Raw genomic sequence first — 18369 nt, 5'->3', positions numbered from 1 at the left:
TGTTTATGTAAAAGGAAATGTTTGTTGTAAAAAAAAGTCCATAATGAGGACATTTAAGCACTCTTAAACACCTAGAAAGTTGGTATCATGAGAGCATTAGATAAGACCGTAGTGATTAAGTCCCCAAAGAATAATAGATATGAAGCGCTATCCAATGTCTAAGTTGCAAAAAGCTAAAGATGGGAGAAGTCTATTTATCTAAAAATGGATAAAGCCAAAAAAGATTTTGGCTAGGCTAGTGATAGACACACAAATGCCCATGAATATTAATGTTAATCTCAGCATGTGGGATTACAAGAGGAGCATATCTAGATTGAGAAACCACTCCTTAGGCTATCGGGTAGGTTCATCTCTAAGAATACTTGTTAAAGCATGGTAAAAAGTGCAAAGCTATTTTCTTAGTGTATAGGAAGAATAACCAAAGGCCACATGTAAGGTTGAGAGCAAATAATAAAGGGATAGAACAGAACTATAGAAATTGAAGGGCATAACTAAGGGTGGTTATATAAGTTAGAAGTAGAGGATTAAGTGGGTGTTAGAAAGTGTTACCATTGGTAACTGTGATGTCGTGGAAAGTCTAAAGTATAGAATTGTCTATATTAAACGATATAGCAATTAAAAGGCTTACGAAAGGAGAGGTTTTAGCAAGGGAAAGGACAAAATCCCTTTAAAGTTCCCAAAGACAATTCTAGGTAAATTAATACCTAGAAAGACAAGTATAAATAGTTCATAGGAATATATGAAATTACAATGGCACAACAAAAGTGTAGTCTTGAAGTTTGCCATAAAGTGAGGCTATCAAGAGTAGGGAATTAATCCCCGAGTGTTCAAAGAAATGACTTTGAATAAAAGTAGATAGCTAAGGACTTTCATGATTATACATGAAACTATATTACACTAGTCAGGTGACTTGCTAAGTGAGATTGGCAAAGTCGAGGGAACAAAGACTCTAGTTGAAGGTGTTAACTTAAAAAATGGGTGGCCCATGAAGATGGAGGAGTCCATGTATAATCCCAAACTTGTTAAGTAAGAAGACTTAGCAGTTCGGAGGGACTAAGTTCCTAACTTGTAATCCATAGTGCACTTTGGGTATAGTTGGTGCATTAGCGTGAGTAGTTATACCAAGCATCTTAGATGATGCTATTTGTAAATGCATATATAGAGGTTGAGTTTGAGTCCCAACTCACTAGAATATGGTGATGGTTTAGAATATAAAGACACTTATTTTTTAGTGATCATAGACTCTTAATAAGGAGATTGGTTTAGGCACACCACCAAATAGGGGATGCCTCATATGAAAGCTCAACATATTTAATTTGACCACTTTAGTGTAAGTGGCACCAAAGATGTGGTGGATGAGATGGGGACACCTAGTCTTAGTTATTATGAACCCTTTGCTAGAAGGGTTGGCTTGGGTGCACCGCTAAGTGTGGGGGATGCCTCTAGGGTCATAGTCAACAACTAAAGGTCTAAAAGACTTAATACCTTTTGGCAAACCTATTAAAATGTCAAAGTGATATCACTATATGATCATATGGATAAACAAAAATAAGGTTTTTGCTAGGTTAAGAAACAAGGTTCTCGATTCAAAGTGTTAATTTGAATTATTGGCAATGGTATGACTTGGTCGAGGTGACCAAGTGGGAAAAACACATAAAGGAAATAAGCAATATAGTGAGTCCAAGAAAGTAGTTTTTAAGAAAGACCCATAGGAAGGTCATAAAGTTAGGCCATGAATAGAGCACATAACATAAAATGCTAAAGGGATGAACACCCTTTAAACTTAGCAAAGCTCAATTGGATTTAGAATATGCTACTAGGTCTGTTGCACATTTGAGAATAATACTATACATATGTGCAAGGAAATTGAAGGAGCATATTCTGTCAGGGATTTAGATATGCTGCCAAGGGCTCAAAACATTTCTTGAGAATAATACTCAAGGTACCAACTGCAGCTAATTTGCATAATATAGCCTCCTCCCTTATTTAGGAGTACCTAACTATCAAATTCCTCTAGAGTCAAGCTACTAGTTGCACTTGATCAGCTTCGGCTGTTGTCAAAGCTGAAATTTTTCCTTAAAATTCAACTCAAAAAATATAAATACAATTAGAGAAATCGGGGGGAATTACACAAATGCACCTCTAGCCAAAAACATAAAGTTTCCAAAGTCATGATTGAGTGGGTAATTGGTCTAATTCCATTCCAACTTAACACAACGATCAAGATCACAATTGAGTGGACAGCTAGTCTAATTTATTCCAACTTATTACAATGGTCAAGAGGAAGAGGCCACTCTTTTAAAGTGTCATTTCAACCTCTTGCTCTACACAACTATAGTTAAGTAGGCTTACAACTAAATTTAAATACTTATAAAAGCACAGTTGAGTATGATCTCGTGTTGGTTTGCATGGTATCTAGATGTTCATTTCTAGGTGATATAAGAGATAGCAATCAATTTTTTGTGCTCAAGCTTAGCAATAAACCTTTTTTTCACATGGAATACCTTGAATAATGGCAGTATCTTAAAGAGTGAGAAAGAGCAATGAACACCTTTACTTTTATTTTTTATAGTTAAAAAACATATTACTCATTAACTTACTTCATGATGCATATAGTAATGCTTGGTTTCTTCTCTTGTTTAGTATTATTATTAATATAATTAATCAATAATTATAAACATGCTAATAATTTATAAACACAAGATTAATCTGATTGCATATCAACCAATTAGATGATAAAATATACTAAAAAGTGTTTAGAAAGTTAAATACAAAATTGTCTAAGGTAAACTATTCTAAAATATTTAAGCATAGCTACGCTCTTTGGGCCTTGGAGAGTCCTCCCCCCTTCCTCCCTCTGTCGTACGGTAGGTGGGGGCCCCTCCCCTTTCCTACTGCATGACATTGGCCCTTGCCAAGCAGCCACACCACCCCCGAGGCTTGCCTCCCTTGGAAGCCCGAAGGACCACACTGTTGCCTCCCTCCCCCTTGCCCAACAGGCATGCAGATGTGGTCCCAAGGTCATGCCCATGGACCACACAACACGACTCTACTGAACATTGGAGCGGGTGTTAGGGAAGCTATGCCAAGGCTCTCTTCACAGTCGAGAACCCTTGCACAACCCCACCCCCCATCAATATTGGGGAGCCCCCCACGCCACTAGCTAATGGCCATGAGCACTCATACATGCAACACTGCTCAGGCATTCTATGTTAGGAGTTCTATGTCTAGATCGCCAATTGGGTAACACCTGGACAGATGCTGCATGTGCTTGCCACTAGAGCACTTGAGCACCGTTTCCTTCGGCCAATGGGTACAGGAAGCCCACAAGGTGAGGCACACAAGAGGAGCCATCAAAGCACCACGATATAACCTTGGCAAGCAAGCCAACTCTTGTTTGTATGGGAAGTAGAGTTAGGCAACTGCGATTCCCCAACTGCCCGAGAGCCTCCACTCCCCACCCATCATTCTATAGGTAAGAAAATCTCTCCTCTTTCTGGGACAACTAAGTATATTCACTACCATCTATAGAAGAAATACCTAAAATTCATGACAAACTAGCAAAGCCCTAGCTTTGCAAAAATCCAAGTGACAATAGGTTTTCTATTATGTATCTTGATTGGCAAAGTTATTATTTTCAATGCATACAAAGTTAATTTTTCTAGAATTTGCTACCATCTATATTCATTGCATCCTGCATTTGCTATATCCTTATAATTTATTAGTTGGTGGAACTTAAGATGGTTTGAAATATTCATCATCTAGATGTCATTCCATGAAAGATAGTAATGAGTAGTTTATTTCAAAGATAGACAATTATTAGATTGTCCATACATTCTATATACTTTATAGAGCAGTTTTAAGTCGTTTTAAAATCGTAGTGTGGAGTCAATTAAGTATAAGTATGTAGCATCAAGTGTTTTTATTTTCCATTTTGCTGTTAATTGTCTCAAAAGTTTTGCTTTAGTTGTGTATGTGTAAAGGACCTAATGTAAGAAGCTCATATTTCTTATTTATTTTTCTCCTTATGTACTAAGAGTTTTTTTTTCTTATATCATAGATAAAAAACCTTCAAGGCTCCTTTGTGCTGATGTAATAATACTTGCAATGATCAAATGATAAGGAAAGATAAAGTAAAATATCAATGCTGTAATTTTACCATCCACCCAAAGATACAAAAACTATTTCAAAAAACTTTTACATAAGAGAAACTTTATATATCTTCTTTACCATTTATCTTATTTTTATCTTAGCTCCATTTTTACTGAATATGACATTTTTAATACAACCCTAACAGGATTTATCAACTTCACATAGTTTCAACAATCAACAGTTTATAAGACTTTTTGCACCAAGAGAAAAAAATTCAATATTTGAGATAAAAAGGAACTTTAAATTTTATGAAGACCAAGAAAAGTTCAATATAAATAAGAGTTTTAAATGATATAGAAAATGGTAGTTTAATAATGGTCTTACTACTTGTAAGTAGCATCATTACAACCTTGAAATAGCTGTTTTCTATGAGAAATAAATATATGGAGAAAAAAAACTGGTTTAAATTAATAGGCAATCATCCAAGTTTTTTTTTTTTAAGGAATGCTTTCATGTAAACAACTTCTGCATGCAGCATGTAAGCTTTCGTTAGTCATGCACAATTTGCCCTAAATTACCCTGTTTTGGACAACAGACATTGGCAATTCACTCTCTGCTCAACTTTAGCCGCAAAGCACCACAAAAATAGGTCCAGAAGAGCTTATCTACCTGAGAGCATACAAGAGATTGTAAACCTTTAGAAGAGAAGAGACTGTAAATACCTTGCTTAAATAGCTAGCGCTGCCATCTCTACAAGTAAAAAAGCCTTATTTTTTAGAAAAAAGAGCAAGAATTCCAAAGAAAGTATTTACCTTCGATTGTTGAGAGATCAGTATGCTGTCATAGCTGTGGCTGTGGCTAGGGCCCTTGCAGCTCATCACCTCTGGGGTGATGAGCATTGCACACCTGCATCACTACCCACCATTCCTCTCCTCATGAAGCCTGCCAAGGAGACTATTCCAGTCCATTGCAGCTGTGGAGCTTGGACATGAGCCAGAGCTCTCTCCTAGCCTCCCTCCCCAATCAAAACATCTTCCCAGCATAGCTCGTGACACCTTGAGTATGAAAACCTGGCCTTGGCGCCCACAGCCCAGCCTGCCAGCATGACCCACCCCAACAGTGCTAACCGAAGCGATAATTTTGTAAAACCTTTACTCCTTATATCCTAAAATTATTATTAATATACAAGTATTACCCAGCAAATGCTGGGTGAATATAAAAATCAATGAATATATTAGAATATAATATATTCCTAAGCATAAGTAAGAATAAATATTTATTAATAAAAAATCAGATACAAAGTACTATTTGGAAATATGAATATATTTAAAGGGATGAGCTTATATCAATATTTATCAAACAAAAGTAAGATAATAATTAGTAAGAATAATTATTACTAATTTAGTTATTAGCAAGACCTTGCTTAGTTATGTGTTTTAATGAGTATAGAACAATAAGATTTTAAGAAACATTAATATATTACTACCTAGATAAAGTCAAGGAAATAATTACTAAGAAAATGTTTTATAATATATATGTTATATAAACTGTAAATTCAAATATTATATTCCATAATATGTACTAAAAATACTACATTTTTAGTTAGAAAAAGTATTTTAAATATTACTGCTTAATCAAATTCTTTTTCTGGTAAGGAGTTAAATTGTAAACGACTAAGGCTAGATATAAGAATATAATATATACTTTTTTTGTTTAATTTATTTATATTAACAATTGGAGCTTTCATTATAGCCTTACAAACTTATAAATCTAAACAAACCCAAATTTAGCCACTTCAGTGGTAACAGCTTTTATATATAATCACCTAGTGTTAGGTTTTATATGTTTCAGTGATATCTAAACAGGCCATTTGTATAAAATATAATTTTCTTGATATATTTTTAAGTACTATTAAAATAAAATTATAAAAGTTGATTTTGACCTAACATATTCAAGATTATATTACTATAGAAAACATTTTTTTGCTGGGATACCCACTCTAGGTACACCTCCCATCTTGAAAGGTGTACCTCCCAAAAACTTGCAAGCACAAATTGCTTGTTATAGTTATATATATTTTATGTTTTTACTTGAGATATAAACAAGATTAGAATGTTAATATTTCAAGAAAAATAATATATTAAAAGCAGAATTACTAAAAATAATTATTAATAATATATATATAATTGCAAAAGGACAATTATAATTAATTGTAGTTTCCTATTCATTTGTGTTAATGGCATTTGATTTGATGGGGCATTTTCCATACTTAACTGCTAACAATGAGTATGTTATTATTGTTTTTAACTTGCTGAGTGGAAATTTGTGCTTTTGTTTGCAACTATTATTAGATACTTCTTCCTCAATTGAGTGGTATTCTAACAATGTTGTCTAGAGCATTTTTTTTGGATAATGATCCCACATTTATGGTTACATTTTAACATTTAGGTTAGGGATACACCACACTTTTGCAAATGTTTATCATATACAAATAGATGGTTTAGTGGAATAGCTCATTTGGATCTTTAAAGAGATGATCATGAAGTATGTAAACTTTAGCATTTGGATAAAAATGGTTATTTGCCATTTCTTTGGTATACATATATCATAAAGGTACAAAGTTTTATTGATGCTTTACCATATAAACTTTTATATAGTTATAATTTGATATTAACAATGGAATTGAGTTTACCTTTGTGATTGCTACAAGTTGTCAATACTAAATCTTGGGATTAGTATTTAATGAACATTCTTCCATTTGTTTGAGCAAAGTCTACTAAACATTTAAGCCACATACAAGTGGGATAACAATAGCATTACAATTCCCATTATCATCCAATTACAAAGTACAAAGTGGATGATTTAGTATTAGTTTGTTTTCTCAATTTTACAGTATGTGGTTTATCTAAAGGGCTTTTTGCTCAGTGGAAAGGACCATATTAAGTGTTGTAGCAAATTGAACTACAAGTTTATAAGATATTCAATAGGCTAATCTTCCAAAAATTTTACATATACAATAGTTGAAACACAAAATAATTAGAAATAACTAGTACTACCTACAGATCTACCAGTGCCTCCTCCTAGTGTTCCTCAAGATTCTGGTCTGTCAACCAACAAACCCTAACTGCCTTCTATCCTTCTGAGAGGATAGGATGATATGAGCTTTAAGTGTATAGTTACAATGCTATATATTAATATTAATGACCGTACACTAATATTAGTATAATGGGATTTTGATAGTTGTCATATTAACTTCAATCTAGACCACTCACTTTTGTATATAAGTTAGGGTTTTTGGGTTAATTGATATGCACATTTCTGTATTCCATATCCATATTCCATGCACTCATAGCTTTATTCTAAAAATATTTGTGATTTTTATAATTCAAAATATAAAAAGTTTTAAAATATTTTATATTAAAAATTATAATGTAATTTTAGCGTATTTTAGCTACATTTTTTAATTACTTTGTTTTACCACTATATTATATATTTTATTTTCTTATGGAAAAAGCCATATATTCTACTTAAGGAGTCCTCTAGTGAACACAAATGATACCCACTAAAATAATAACTATTTAGGAGTTTATAAAGTTTTATAGAAACTAAATTTCTTTTATACAGATTAAGTTAAAATTAAGTACCTCATAAAAATGGTCTGCATTAGTGGAATATGTTCTTATTTTTATACTGTTTTAATTTTTTTGATAGATAATTTTAATGGTTGTGATTTATTTTCTTACTATGGTTTAAAAATCTTACACTTCTGTTGGATCTTATGGTTGAGATAATTAGTACTATTTGATGGCTGGAAGAGCTTAAATTCTCCCTGCATGAAGGTAGGAGGAGTTCCTTAGCTGTTGTCTAAGTACTTTGGCTATTATTGTCCTGGTGCTCAATAAAGCTCTCTTTCCTACAAAAGCTCAAAATAAGAAGATCCTGTATTCAATCTCTCTTTTTTTAAGCTATACAAGTTGTTACAAACACAAGGAGATTGAGATTTATTTTGGAATAAGGTTAAAGTATTTCCTCTTATGTTTTTAAAGTTTGATTATAATTTATTTTACATTTGGGAGAGTTTGAAGATATACCAAGCTGGAAGTAAAGTTTAGTCTTGGATTTAGTGATCTAGAGTATAATATTATGGCTTTAGTGTTAAAAATATTAGTTCCCATTATTATTTTTTACAAAGCAGGTTTGACACTCCAACCTTGTAGTTAACAGCCACCATAACTTTATAATAATTATTTTTATTAATTTGAAAGATTATAATTTATTCCTAAAATAGCACAACAAGCTACAATCTTTTCTATTTGAACAATTTTCTATTTTAATAAAACACCTTTATGTTTATCTAGGCGAGCATAGTTAGATTCTTTTCTAGTTTCGTGCAAATTTGTCCAACTAACATCTAACAAAATATGGGTGAGATTATATTGTGATAGATTGTGAGCATATATTATGTTGGGATCTTATGCTTCTAGATAGGCACTGCAAGATCTAAAAGAAAGCATATATACGTATTACTTTATAAGTATTGCAATATATTAGTAGCAAAGTTGACTTCCTCCACTTCATATGAATTTAAAAATGTTTAAGTGATCTAGGAAACATTCATCCAAACTACTCAGAAAACCTCATCCAAACAAGATGAGGTTTTCCTGTATTATTTCATTTTTCAGCATACTATTTTCTTTTGCATTATGCACACATTTACCACCACTACCCCAATGTGTAGATGGAATAATCATATTTGGGGATTCTCTTTCAGACACAGGAGCCTCTGCTAATGTGTTTCCAAGTAATCCAGGAAATCAGTCTCCTTATGGTATAACTTATCCAGGAAGTCCAACTGGAAGATTTTCAGATGGAAGGCTTATTATTGATTACATAAGTATGGCTATGTGTGATTATGAACTTTTCTAACATCTTCTCGTAGGTGCTGGCTTAAAGTTCAAGTATCCAGAGCCTTATTTTGTGACTATTAATCCAGATTATAGGACTGGTGTCAACTTTGCTCAGGCTGGCTCAACAGCACTCAACACCGTCTTTCAAAATCCCATATATTTCTCTTACCAGCTACAACAGTTTTTGCAGTTTAAACAGAGATTACAATCAGGTTACAATTCAAACAGAGGTAATTATATTATAGCAATTATGAGAGTATTAATCTATTTTATTTTAATCTATTTTTGTTTTTAAACAGATGCATATAGGAAGTCATTACCTCCACCAAAGTTTTATCAAACTTTCCTTTATGCTGTAGAAATTGGAATTAATGACATTATTAATAATATAATCTACAACAATAAATCTCTATCATATATTGCAAACATTACTATACCACAAGCAGTTGCAGCTATCAAATCTTCTTTACAAGTGAGGTTATTTTGATTTCCAATAACCAAAACCTTAGCGCTGTTGTTTTGCTAGTTACTTTATAACGAAGGTGGTAGAAACTTTTTAGTGTTCACAATAACACCATTGGGCTGCACTCCACAATTTAAGACTATTTTTGCCTCTCCAAATCCGACAGCATATGATTCCTATCAGTGCCTTATTGCATTTAATAATATTTCTCAATATTTCAACTCAAAACTTGTGGACGCTGTGGTTTCTCTACGAAATCAATACACTGACGCCAAATTCTACATTGCAGATATGTATAACCCTTACTATAAGATCCTTCAAAATAGTTCAACTTACGGTAAGTTTGATGCTGATATATGCTATTTACTTAAACTTGAAGGCAGGTTTTACTAATATACGAGATGCTTGCTGCGGAACTGGAGCACCATATAATTATTCTCCTTTCCAAATATGTGGAACACCTGGTGTATCAAGTTGTCTAAATCCCAGTACTTACATATCTTGGGATGGTCTTCACTACACCCAACATTATTATCAAATAGTAGCAGAGTTCTTCTTAAGTGGAATATTTTTAGATCCATCAACGAAAATTTGCTAAACAGTAAGTCAAGAGCTGAATGAAGTTATTAATAATAGCTTGCTGCACACCTTGTTAAACATAAATCAATGTAAAATCTTTATATTGTTTATTATGAACACAAAATAAATCTAATTTTTATGGCCAAGGTTTATCTAATGCTTGCTAATAACGTCAAACGACAAGCCATTGTTTTGCAGCCTCTGCTCGTAGTCCGTGGTTCCAAACGCAACACCAGGAGTCCACACGCCACCTTTGGGGAGTTTATCGCGGTTTTCCAGCACGAGCAGCGCCGCCTGGACGAGAATGATAGGCGTCGTCACGTATCCAATCTCCGGACCTGTTACTCGCGTGATGATCTCCATGTCCGGTTGCTGTTTCTTCCCGGGCGGAACTTTGCTAGCGTCCTTGAAGCCGCGGCCCACGAACACCATCGAGAAAGAGGAGTTATCAATCTCCTCCTGCGAAGGCCCCGTCTTGCTGAAAACTCCGCCTGTGAAAACCTCCGGATAGCTGAGCAGGAGCTTTCTACCCCAACCAAAGTTTGCCAGGACGTAGAGAATGAATCCCGTGAGCAGCAGAAAGCAGACCCTCCAGAGCTCCTTGACGCTCAAGTAGACGCCAAAGAGCACAGGCTTGATGTCCGTCCACTGCTTTAAGGACTGTTCTTGATGCTTGGAAGCTGTAGGAAGGCCGTCTGGGTTCTCAGCTACTGTTGCAAGAGTCCTACGAACCAGGACTGCGTCGGACGAAGGGATCTTGACGGCCCAGGAATTTACTGCGTCCTCCCAGTGCACCGCAGGGCGTTTCAGCGGCACTCCTGGAATCTAGTAAACGAACAAAGTTATCCACGGAAAAAAAAAAAAAACAGGACGACGCACAAACAAACCTGGAGTCTTGGCGATTTAATTGGCCTCGACTTCCTGAGCTTTTGAAGCTCCCCAACGCTCGCAATTCCCAGGACCGCAGACTCAAAAGTTGCAAAGTTGCCTTTCATCCGCGTCGAGGAACGCAGCGTGAGATAGGCGTCAATGCTGTTGGGCTTCGAAGAGCCTTGCCACTGCTTCGTATTGAAGATGACCCCAAACTCCGCCGGAACACTGTCGAACCCACAAGCGGACACCACCAGACTTTCCCTGTCCACGGCCTGCTCGTGGTACTTGGCCCTCATCCTTTCCATGAACTCGGGCTCGCCAGTGATGTCCAAGTAGTCTATTCCAGCTTCCACGCAAGCAGCCACAACAGGCTCTCCATAAAGCCTGTACGGACCAACGCAGCTGACCAGCAACTTTGTTTTCGAGCACAACCCCCGAAGAGAAGCCATGTCGTGAACATCAGCCTCGAATATCGGCACGGACGACTTGAGCCTCTGTTCTCCAGACGTATGTCCGAGAGCCCAAGAGAGGGACTCCTCCAGCTTTTGGCGGCTTCGCCCAGCTATGCCCACCTTCCTGTCCTCTGGGAGCTTGCGGAGGAACTCACCCAAAACGCGCTTGCCAGTGAATCCAGAAGCCCCCAAGATGATCACGTCTGCCGCAGCGCTCTCCATCTTAAACAGACCCTAGGAACTGAACGGTGAAGTTCAAAACCAACAAATAAAGAAAAATGCAGATACTTTAGCTAGTCCAAGAGTGGTATTGCCTCCATGCTTCGATCGCTTCTGTAGCCATACGGTCGTTTTCGAGGATCCATCTTTCTGAAGGTCAGGGAGACTCTGCGGGAAAGCAAATCGTGACGTTAAACGAGCTGAAAATTCCTTTCAGCTAACCTCTTGGATGGAACAGCAGGAATGCAATGCTTTGCAACGTCAGCACCGTTATCATTGAGAACCAACACCGACCTGCAAAAGTTACCGCCATGAGAGAAGCCTCGAACAAAAAAAAAGGTGGAAAAACGAAAGGAGAGGACTTACCCCACCGGCAACTGTGTAGAGAAAGATCCATCAAATTCTCCCGGTGCAGCGACGGACAGGCTCGATCCAAATACAATGCTGCATTGGCTGAGCAGCGAGACGGTGCAGAACGGCCGTAGAAAGTCGTGGTGATCAATATGAGGTGGGATACAGTCGCCTATTTCATAGATGTTGACGATGCAGCTGTCTGGAACGCAGGTGGGAGAGAGGACATGCCAGCGAACGAGGCGCTTGATGGTCGACTTGAGTAGTGGCGGCAACGGATCAACTTCCTCGTCTTGCAAGATGCCTGGAGTATTTCCAAACTTATCCTGGACAACAAAAAGGCTTAGAAACTCTTCACGAGAATTTCAAATCTTACGTGAGAATAGTTGTAGCAGCATCCAAACTGAAGCGTGACTCTCCCTTTCCCTTGCATCCACTTCCGTGGAGCGGAATAAGTGCGTTCTAAAAGCTCAAAAGCCCACGTCAGTACCATCGTTAGAAAATGGATCAAAGACATGACCTTTGAGCTCGTTCCGCTGGCCTTTGAGCTCAAGCTCGAAAACCATGTCGAGAAGGCGAGACTGTTCCGCGGCACTGAAGATGTTGGTATGTAGCTCTAGACCTTGGAGTATGTTGACTCTCATGCCTTTGATCCACTCCATGCAGACAAAATCTTTTTTCCTGACGACTTGCAAGTACCTGATGTGCTCCCTTTCTTGAGGCGTCAGCACTTTCTTCTGGCCCGCCCTTTGAGAAATCGAGGCACTTCCACTCATCACAGACTGCGTTTCCGAGCATCCTTCTCCTTCTTCATCTTCTTCGTCTTCTTCTTCTTCTTCGCAGTCTTCTTCCTCTTTCTGGACCTTCGCTGCTCTGTGCATTGTACATGCCCCATCGACGCTGGCATACTTCCTGCCGATGACCTCAGCTAGCTCCAAGCCTGCGACCAAAAGCCACAAGAAAATTTCAACAAGCTCCCAGTTTTCCAAATCAAAGCTTACCTGTGGCGATCCCCGATAGTCTTGTCGACAAGATCTGGCAGCAGGACGGACACAAATCCTCGAATACGGCCGGAAGGGCGCCTGCGAGGATCTTCATCGCTTGCGAGAGCGCATTATCCGCAAAGATTTCGCCGCTGCGCCTCGCCTCGCTCCAATCTTTGCCGATCCTTGCCACAGCGGCATAGCATTCCAACGGAGCTGACAGATCGTCTATTACCTCGTCGGGGCGCCCAGCTTCCCCCATAGCTGGAAGAACCCTAGATTCTATCCCGCCCAAAATAAGGAATATCCAAGGTACGTTGTCCAGGCAACGAAGGTTGGCTCAAACGGCATGTGGACGAGAAGATCTTCGGCATATTCCAGCTGCCCCGTGCGAGCAAAGAGATCGACGATACAGACGTAGTGATCCACCTCGGGCAGCAAATCACAGCCGTCCGTCATTCGCTGGAAGAAATCCACGGCATCGCGTACGAGGCCTCCATGGCTGCAAGCAAAGAGAATGCTGTTAAACGCCACATGGTCCGGAGATATGCCTTCGAGATCCATCCACCGCCAGATTCGAACCGCGACCTCCTCGTACCCATTCTCGGCATTTGCTCCAATCAGCGCCGTCCACGCGGAGAGATCGCACGGGTGGATCTTGCGGAAGATGCGCCAGGCATCTTCCACACCGCCGTGCTTGCCATAGACGTTGATGAGCTCAGCTCCAATCCCAGCCATCCATTCCATGGCAGGGCTTTTGCTTGAGAAGGCCGCGTGAACGAGCTTTGCCTCGCGCAAGCTATGGCATGCCGGAAGAACTGAAAGTATCGTCACTCTGTTCACTTGGATTCCTTCCAGATCCATTCTCTTGAAGAGCTCAAATGCTTCTTTCGTATAACCAGACCGGGTATATCCTCCGATCATAGCGTTCCACGAGGAGATTCCCAGAGAGATTCCATAGGTTCCATCAAAGAAGCTCCTTGCATCGTCCAAGCGCCCGCATTTCACATACATGTCAATGAGCGAGGTCGTGATTTCCGGACTGTTACTAGAATCGCCAGCTTCGATCTCATTGTGGATCACTTTTCCAAGTTTTAGATCCCCCATTTGAGATATCGCTACAAGAACTGCAAGGTAAGTTACTTGAACCGGTGACTGGCCCTCGAGATCCATGCAACAAAAAGTTCTCACCGCATCTAAAATATGCCCAGTTTGGGCATATGCTGTAAGAAGAATATTCCAGGAGACAACGCTAGCCATAGGCATAAGTTGTAGCATCTTCTTTGCTTCATAGAAATTATTTACATGTGCGTAAACTGTTAAGATAACGTTCCAGGAAACCACAGTGTGATGTGGCATATTCTCAAACACCCTTCTTGCGAGGCACAGATGCCCATTCCTGGCATATGCTAGAATCATCCCCGTCCATAGCACGACATCTCGCCGAGGACGATCAAAGATAAGCTTAGCTCTCTCAAAACACCCAATTCTCCCATACACTTTTACCAGAGTAGTTCTCACCTCTAAGCTCGATTCAAGCTCGGGAATCCTTGCCAGAATTTGGTGGATTCGCTCCACCTCGATTCGATCCATACACGCTTCCAGCGCAGCAGTTATTGTGATCCTATCGAGATGAATCCCCTCCTCCACCATCGCCCAAAACAATTCTAGAGCTCTATATTCCTTCTCGCCGCTCTTCGCAAAAGCCCCAATCATGGAATTCCAGGACACAATGTCACGCCATGGCATAACGCTAAACACCACAAATGCCCGCTCTAGATGCCCGTTCTGGGCATTTGCTGTAAGAAGGATATTCCAGGACCCCACATTCCTTCCGTACATGGAATCAAACGCATGCCGCGACCTCTCCATGTCTCGTGCGTCTCCGTACATCTTAATCTTCTTATTGCCCCAGGAGCTTGTAATCACTTGCTTGCTGCATCGATTTTTGGTGGCATCCATCGATTCTTCCAATATATGATTGCCACATTGCCTAATTCTCACTCCATTCCATCCCATTGGCTGGGCTATTGCTATTGCTCGCTTCTTACTCTAAACGTTACACGAATCTTCACGCAAATAGCAGTAGAATATGCGATATTCGCTGGAAAGACAAACAGTGAACACTTAGATAACCGGCGAGCCTTTAAAAAATCAAAGAGGAAGAGCGCGCATGGCCTTCTTGAATATCATTTGGTAGGGTTTGTGCGTTTCTTGGCGGAGCTATGGATCATTGCTGCTGCGCGTCGATCTTGCTGCTCCTCCTGTGCGCGTGCGCGGCTGCTGGCGCTGCCGATGACGATCGGAGCGGCGGGATTTTCAGGGTTTCTCTGAAGAAGCAGGCGCTGGACAAGGGATCGATCACCTCGTCTCGCCCGGATGATCGCCTCGGGTCCGGGTCCGGCTACAATCTGCCGCTCAAGAACTACATGGATGCGCAGTATTACGGCGAGATCGGCATTGGGAGCCCGCCGCAGGAGTTCACTGTGATTTTTGACACTGGTAGCTCGAATCTCTGGGTTCCATCGGGAAAATGTGTTCTGTCGGTAAGTATTCCAGGAATTCCACACGTTTTTTCATGGATTCTTGCAGCCTTCTTGTTGGTTTCATCGGAGATTCAAGGCGGGGCAGTCAAGCACATACAAACCAAATGGTGAGCTTGCGCTGATTGTTGTGGTGTGTGAATCTTTCACTTGGGAACTCTTTACTTGCTAGGCACGTCTATTTCCATTCAGTATGGTTCTGGATCGATGTCGGGATTTCTTAGCGTCGACGATGTTACTCTCGGCAAGCTTACAGTGAAAGGAGAGGTACGTTACTTGTAGGTATTGATTGGAGAGCCCACACAACGTGTTCGTTTCAGGTCTTTGCGGAAGCAACAAGCGAGCCCGGCCTAACTTTTATGGCTGCAAAGTTTGATGGAATCATGGGACTGGGCTTCCAAGCTATCGCACAAGCTCGCGTTGTTCCTATTTGGTGAGTTATCACGATTTTCAACATTGATTTAAACGATAGTTTTTGTTAGGTACCATATTGTCGAGCAGCAGCTTGTTAAAGAACCTGTATTTTCCTTTTGGCTCAATCGCGATGCAACCGATGGAAATGGGGGAGAATTGGTTCTCGGAGGAGTAGATCCCAAGCATTTTAAGGGAAAGCACAATTACGCTCCTATTACTCGTGAGGGATACTGGGAGGTAATTTTTTTGTTCTCTTCTCCTCGAGTTTGACTTGGCTTTATCAACATAAAACAGATCCGCATGGGAGATGTTCTAATTGATGGTCATGGCACAGGTTGGTATCCGCGTTAAGTCTACCTGAAAAGCATTACTGGTGGTTGCAGGCATGTGTAGCAAGGGATGTGCTGCGATCGTTGATTCTGGCACATCTTTGCTAGCAGGGCCCTCGGTAAGTAATTTTTTCAGTCATATTTCTTTAGTCATATTTGTTACAATTTAAACTTTTTTGCAGGCCATCATAGCGGAAATAAATCATGCTATTGGAGCTTCGGGAGTCGTAAGCCAGGAATGCAAATTGATAGTTGATCAATATGGCAATATCATAATCAATCTTCTGCTCGCCCAGGTGAGGGTATAACTACTTATTCAAAATGCTCTGGTTTTTATTTTTTGTATCCAGGTGTCACCTGATAAAGTCTGCTCACAATTAGGTGTATGCTCAGCTACAAGAAATGAGTACTTATACCTTCTTTATTTTCTTTGTTGCAACCAAAACTTTGTATGTTTTGCAGACCGGATATTGCAAGTGTCCTTGATAAGGAGCGAGAAGGTATTGACAACGACCTGGCTTGTGAAGCTTGCGAGCGAGCTGTTATCTGGATCGAGAACCAGCTACGAAAAAACCGGAGTAGGGAGGAGATTGTGTCCTACCTTGACGAGGTTTGTGTCCTTCGATGCATCTTTTCGTCCTAATCCTTCGATGCATTTTTCTTGCTTTCTGCTACTGATTACAGCTCTGTAGCCGGTTGCCTAGTCCAAATGGAGAGTCCGCAGTCGATTGCAGTTCCGTGTCTCGCATGCCGAAGATTTCCTTCACTATAGCTAATCACAATTACGAGTTGTCGCCGGAGCAGGTAACCGGATTTGCTAATTTTCTTACTTTGTTCATTCTTGCATTTGTTTTTCCAGTATATACTGAAGATTGGAGACGGGAACAAAAAGCAGTGTCTCAGTGGATTTATTGGACTGGATGTCCCGGCTCCAGCAGGGCCACTCTGGTATGCAATGATACGTTAATTGTTCTTGACCTCGTCAATGTTCTTCCTTTTTCTCAGGATACTCGGGGACATTTTCATGGGTGTGTACCACACCGTTTTCGATTTCGGAAACAAGCAAGTCGGTTTCGCCCTTGCAGCCTGAGCTAGCTTGCAATGATTTTTCCGTTCGATCTATCGTCTGTTTGTAAATAATATCAGTGTAATATCTACTGCTCTGCTGTTTCCATTCTTTCTTTGTTCTTCCGTCCTTGCAAGATCTGACAACAGTTGCAACAGATATTATTCCTGGTACGAAATTTTAAACTATTGTTTCTTTCCTATCTTACATTATCATTTGTCTCTTGCACAGGTTATAAGCTCTATAGATCGACAATGGCGAGCGAGCAGTGTTCACATATGCAAATTTAAAAGGTTCCCGCTCACCATTTTGAGTTGATGACTGACTGTGTGATATTTGCAGTATCTGCGCCATTACTAGGCCTGTCTGGACCATGCTCGTTGCTAAAGCGAAAGGGATGCACATGGGAACCTGAAGGTTTTTCTTGTTTGATATGGTTAACTCTTAGCTCACCACCAGAGAATATGAAGACAACCCGGTGAGTCTCGACGACGAGCTGTTCTAGTTTTGTGTAGCTAGATTTCCAACTGGATCATTGATCTGTTATGTGTGCTTTTGCGCAGTGCTAAGGCGACGAGAGGCTGGGAAAAGTGTGTATAGTAACTGTCGTGTAAGTTTGCAAGTCATTGCTTTAGCTGTGTGCTGTAGTTTCTGGTTTTCAGTTTGATACTGACCATGGTGCAGCCCTTTGAAAGGCAATTCACGTGAGCGTGTCAGGGAAAGTGAGTTTGGTCGCCATTTAAGAGAGCTGATGGGTGGTCCTTCCTGCATTACTCGTCGTAAACAGGTACTGTTTTGACGCTGTTTGGATTTCTAGTGATTCCTGTTTTGCTTTCCTATCTAAGCAAATCTGGCTGTCTCATTCAGCCTGTGGATCCACTCGTTAATGCATGCTGGTTGCCAGGATCTTTGTTAGCGATGAAGTGCAAAGTTGCAAGTAGCGTGTCCCTTCTTTCCGAGTTGGTAGAGCTTCGGCATCGCGGCATTTAGTTCGATTGCGTAGATCTTTAACCTTTTTCATCGCGCATATCAGGGAGAGGGGGAGGGGGAAGCACGACAATTAACAAACGTTTGCAGAAAGTCGCAGGAACATTTACG

General features: G+C 39.8%; 4 protein-coding genes and 1 long non-coding RNA gene across 7 annotated transcripts; 2 read left to right on the top strand and 3 right to left on the bottom strand.

Annotated features, from left to right (window-relative positions):
• Positions 1-10117: 10117 nt before the first annotated feature.
• Positions 10118-11598, bottom strand: LOC9641576 (probable mitochondrial saccharopine dehydrogenase-like oxidoreductase At5g39410). Its single transcript, XM_002970935.2, has 2 exons — positions 10929-11598; positions 10118-10866 (listed from the first exon to the last, which is right to left on the bottom strand). Exons 1-2 carry the CDS (start codon positions 11586-11588, stop codon positions 10195-10197), a joined length of 1332 nt encoding a protein of 443 aa, XP_002970981.1. The 5' UTR covers positions 11589-11598; the 3' UTR covers positions 10118-10194.
• LOC9641575 lies at positions 11488-13237 on the bottom strand. Of its 3 annotated transcripts, none has more exons than XM_024676069.1 (7): positions 12938-13237; positions 12457-12876; positions 12313-12398; positions 11952-12262; positions 11808-11879; positions 11655-11753; positions 11488-11600 (listed from the first exon to the last, which is right to left on the bottom strand). In XM_024676069.1, the coding sequence occupies exons 1-6, from the start codon at positions 13179-13181 to the stop codon at positions 11660-11662; spliced, it is 1227 nt and encodes a 408-aa protein (XP_024531837.1). In that variant the 5' UTR covers positions 13182-13237; the 3' UTR covers positions 11488-11600; positions 11655-11659. The 3 variants fall into 3 exon arrangements, with proteins under 3 accessions (XP_024531837.1, XP_024531838.1, XP_002970980.2); XM_024676070.1 differs by having other exon boundaries at positions 11569-11607; XM_002970934.2 differs by lacking the exon at positions 11488-11600 and having other exon boundaries at positions 11604-11753.
• LOC112346656 (pentatricopeptide repeat-containing protein At4g02750-like) lies at positions 13202-14881 on the bottom strand. Its single transcript, XM_024676137.1, has one exon. It carries the CDS (start codon positions 14879-14881, stop codon positions 13202-13204), a length of 1680 nt encoding a protein of 559 aa, XP_024531905.1.
• Positions 14882-15093: 212 nt separating this feature from the next.
• Positions 15094-17382, top strand: LOC9642301 (aspartic proteinase A2). Its single transcript, XM_002971152.2, has 13 exons — positions 15094-15465; positions 15512-15572; positions 15635-15729; positions 15783-15895; positions 15945-16113; positions 16171-16210; positions 16260-16324; positions 16388-16501; positions 16556-16611; positions 16668-16815; positions 16890-17009; positions 17065-17153; positions 17211-17382. The coding sequence occupies exons 1-13, from the start codon at positions 15145-15147 to the stop codon at positions 17293-17295; spliced, it is 1476 nt and encodes a 491-aa protein (XP_002971198.2). The 5' UTR covers positions 15094-15144; the 3' UTR covers positions 17296-17382.
• Positions 17383-17505: 123 nt separating this feature from the next.
• Positions 17506-18138, top strand: LOC112346641. Its single transcript, XR_002992532.1, has 3 exons — positions 17506-17564; positions 17614-17749; positions 17835-18138. It is a non-coding gene; the product is annotated as an uncharacterized LOC112346641 (long non-coding RNA).
• The last annotated feature ends 231 nt before the right edge of the window (positions 18139-18369 follow it).

This window comes from Selaginella moellendorffii, unplaced genomic scaffold (assembly GCF_000143415.4).
Source record: "Selaginella moellendorffii unplaced genomic scaffold, v1.0 SELMOscaffold_16, whole genome shotgun sequence".
Classification (NCBI taxonomy): Eukaryota; Viridiplantae; Streptophyta; class Lycopodiopsida; order Selaginellales; family Selaginellaceae; genus Selaginella; species Selaginella moellendorffii.
This window is presented reverse-complemented; position numbering and strand designations above follow the sequence as displayed.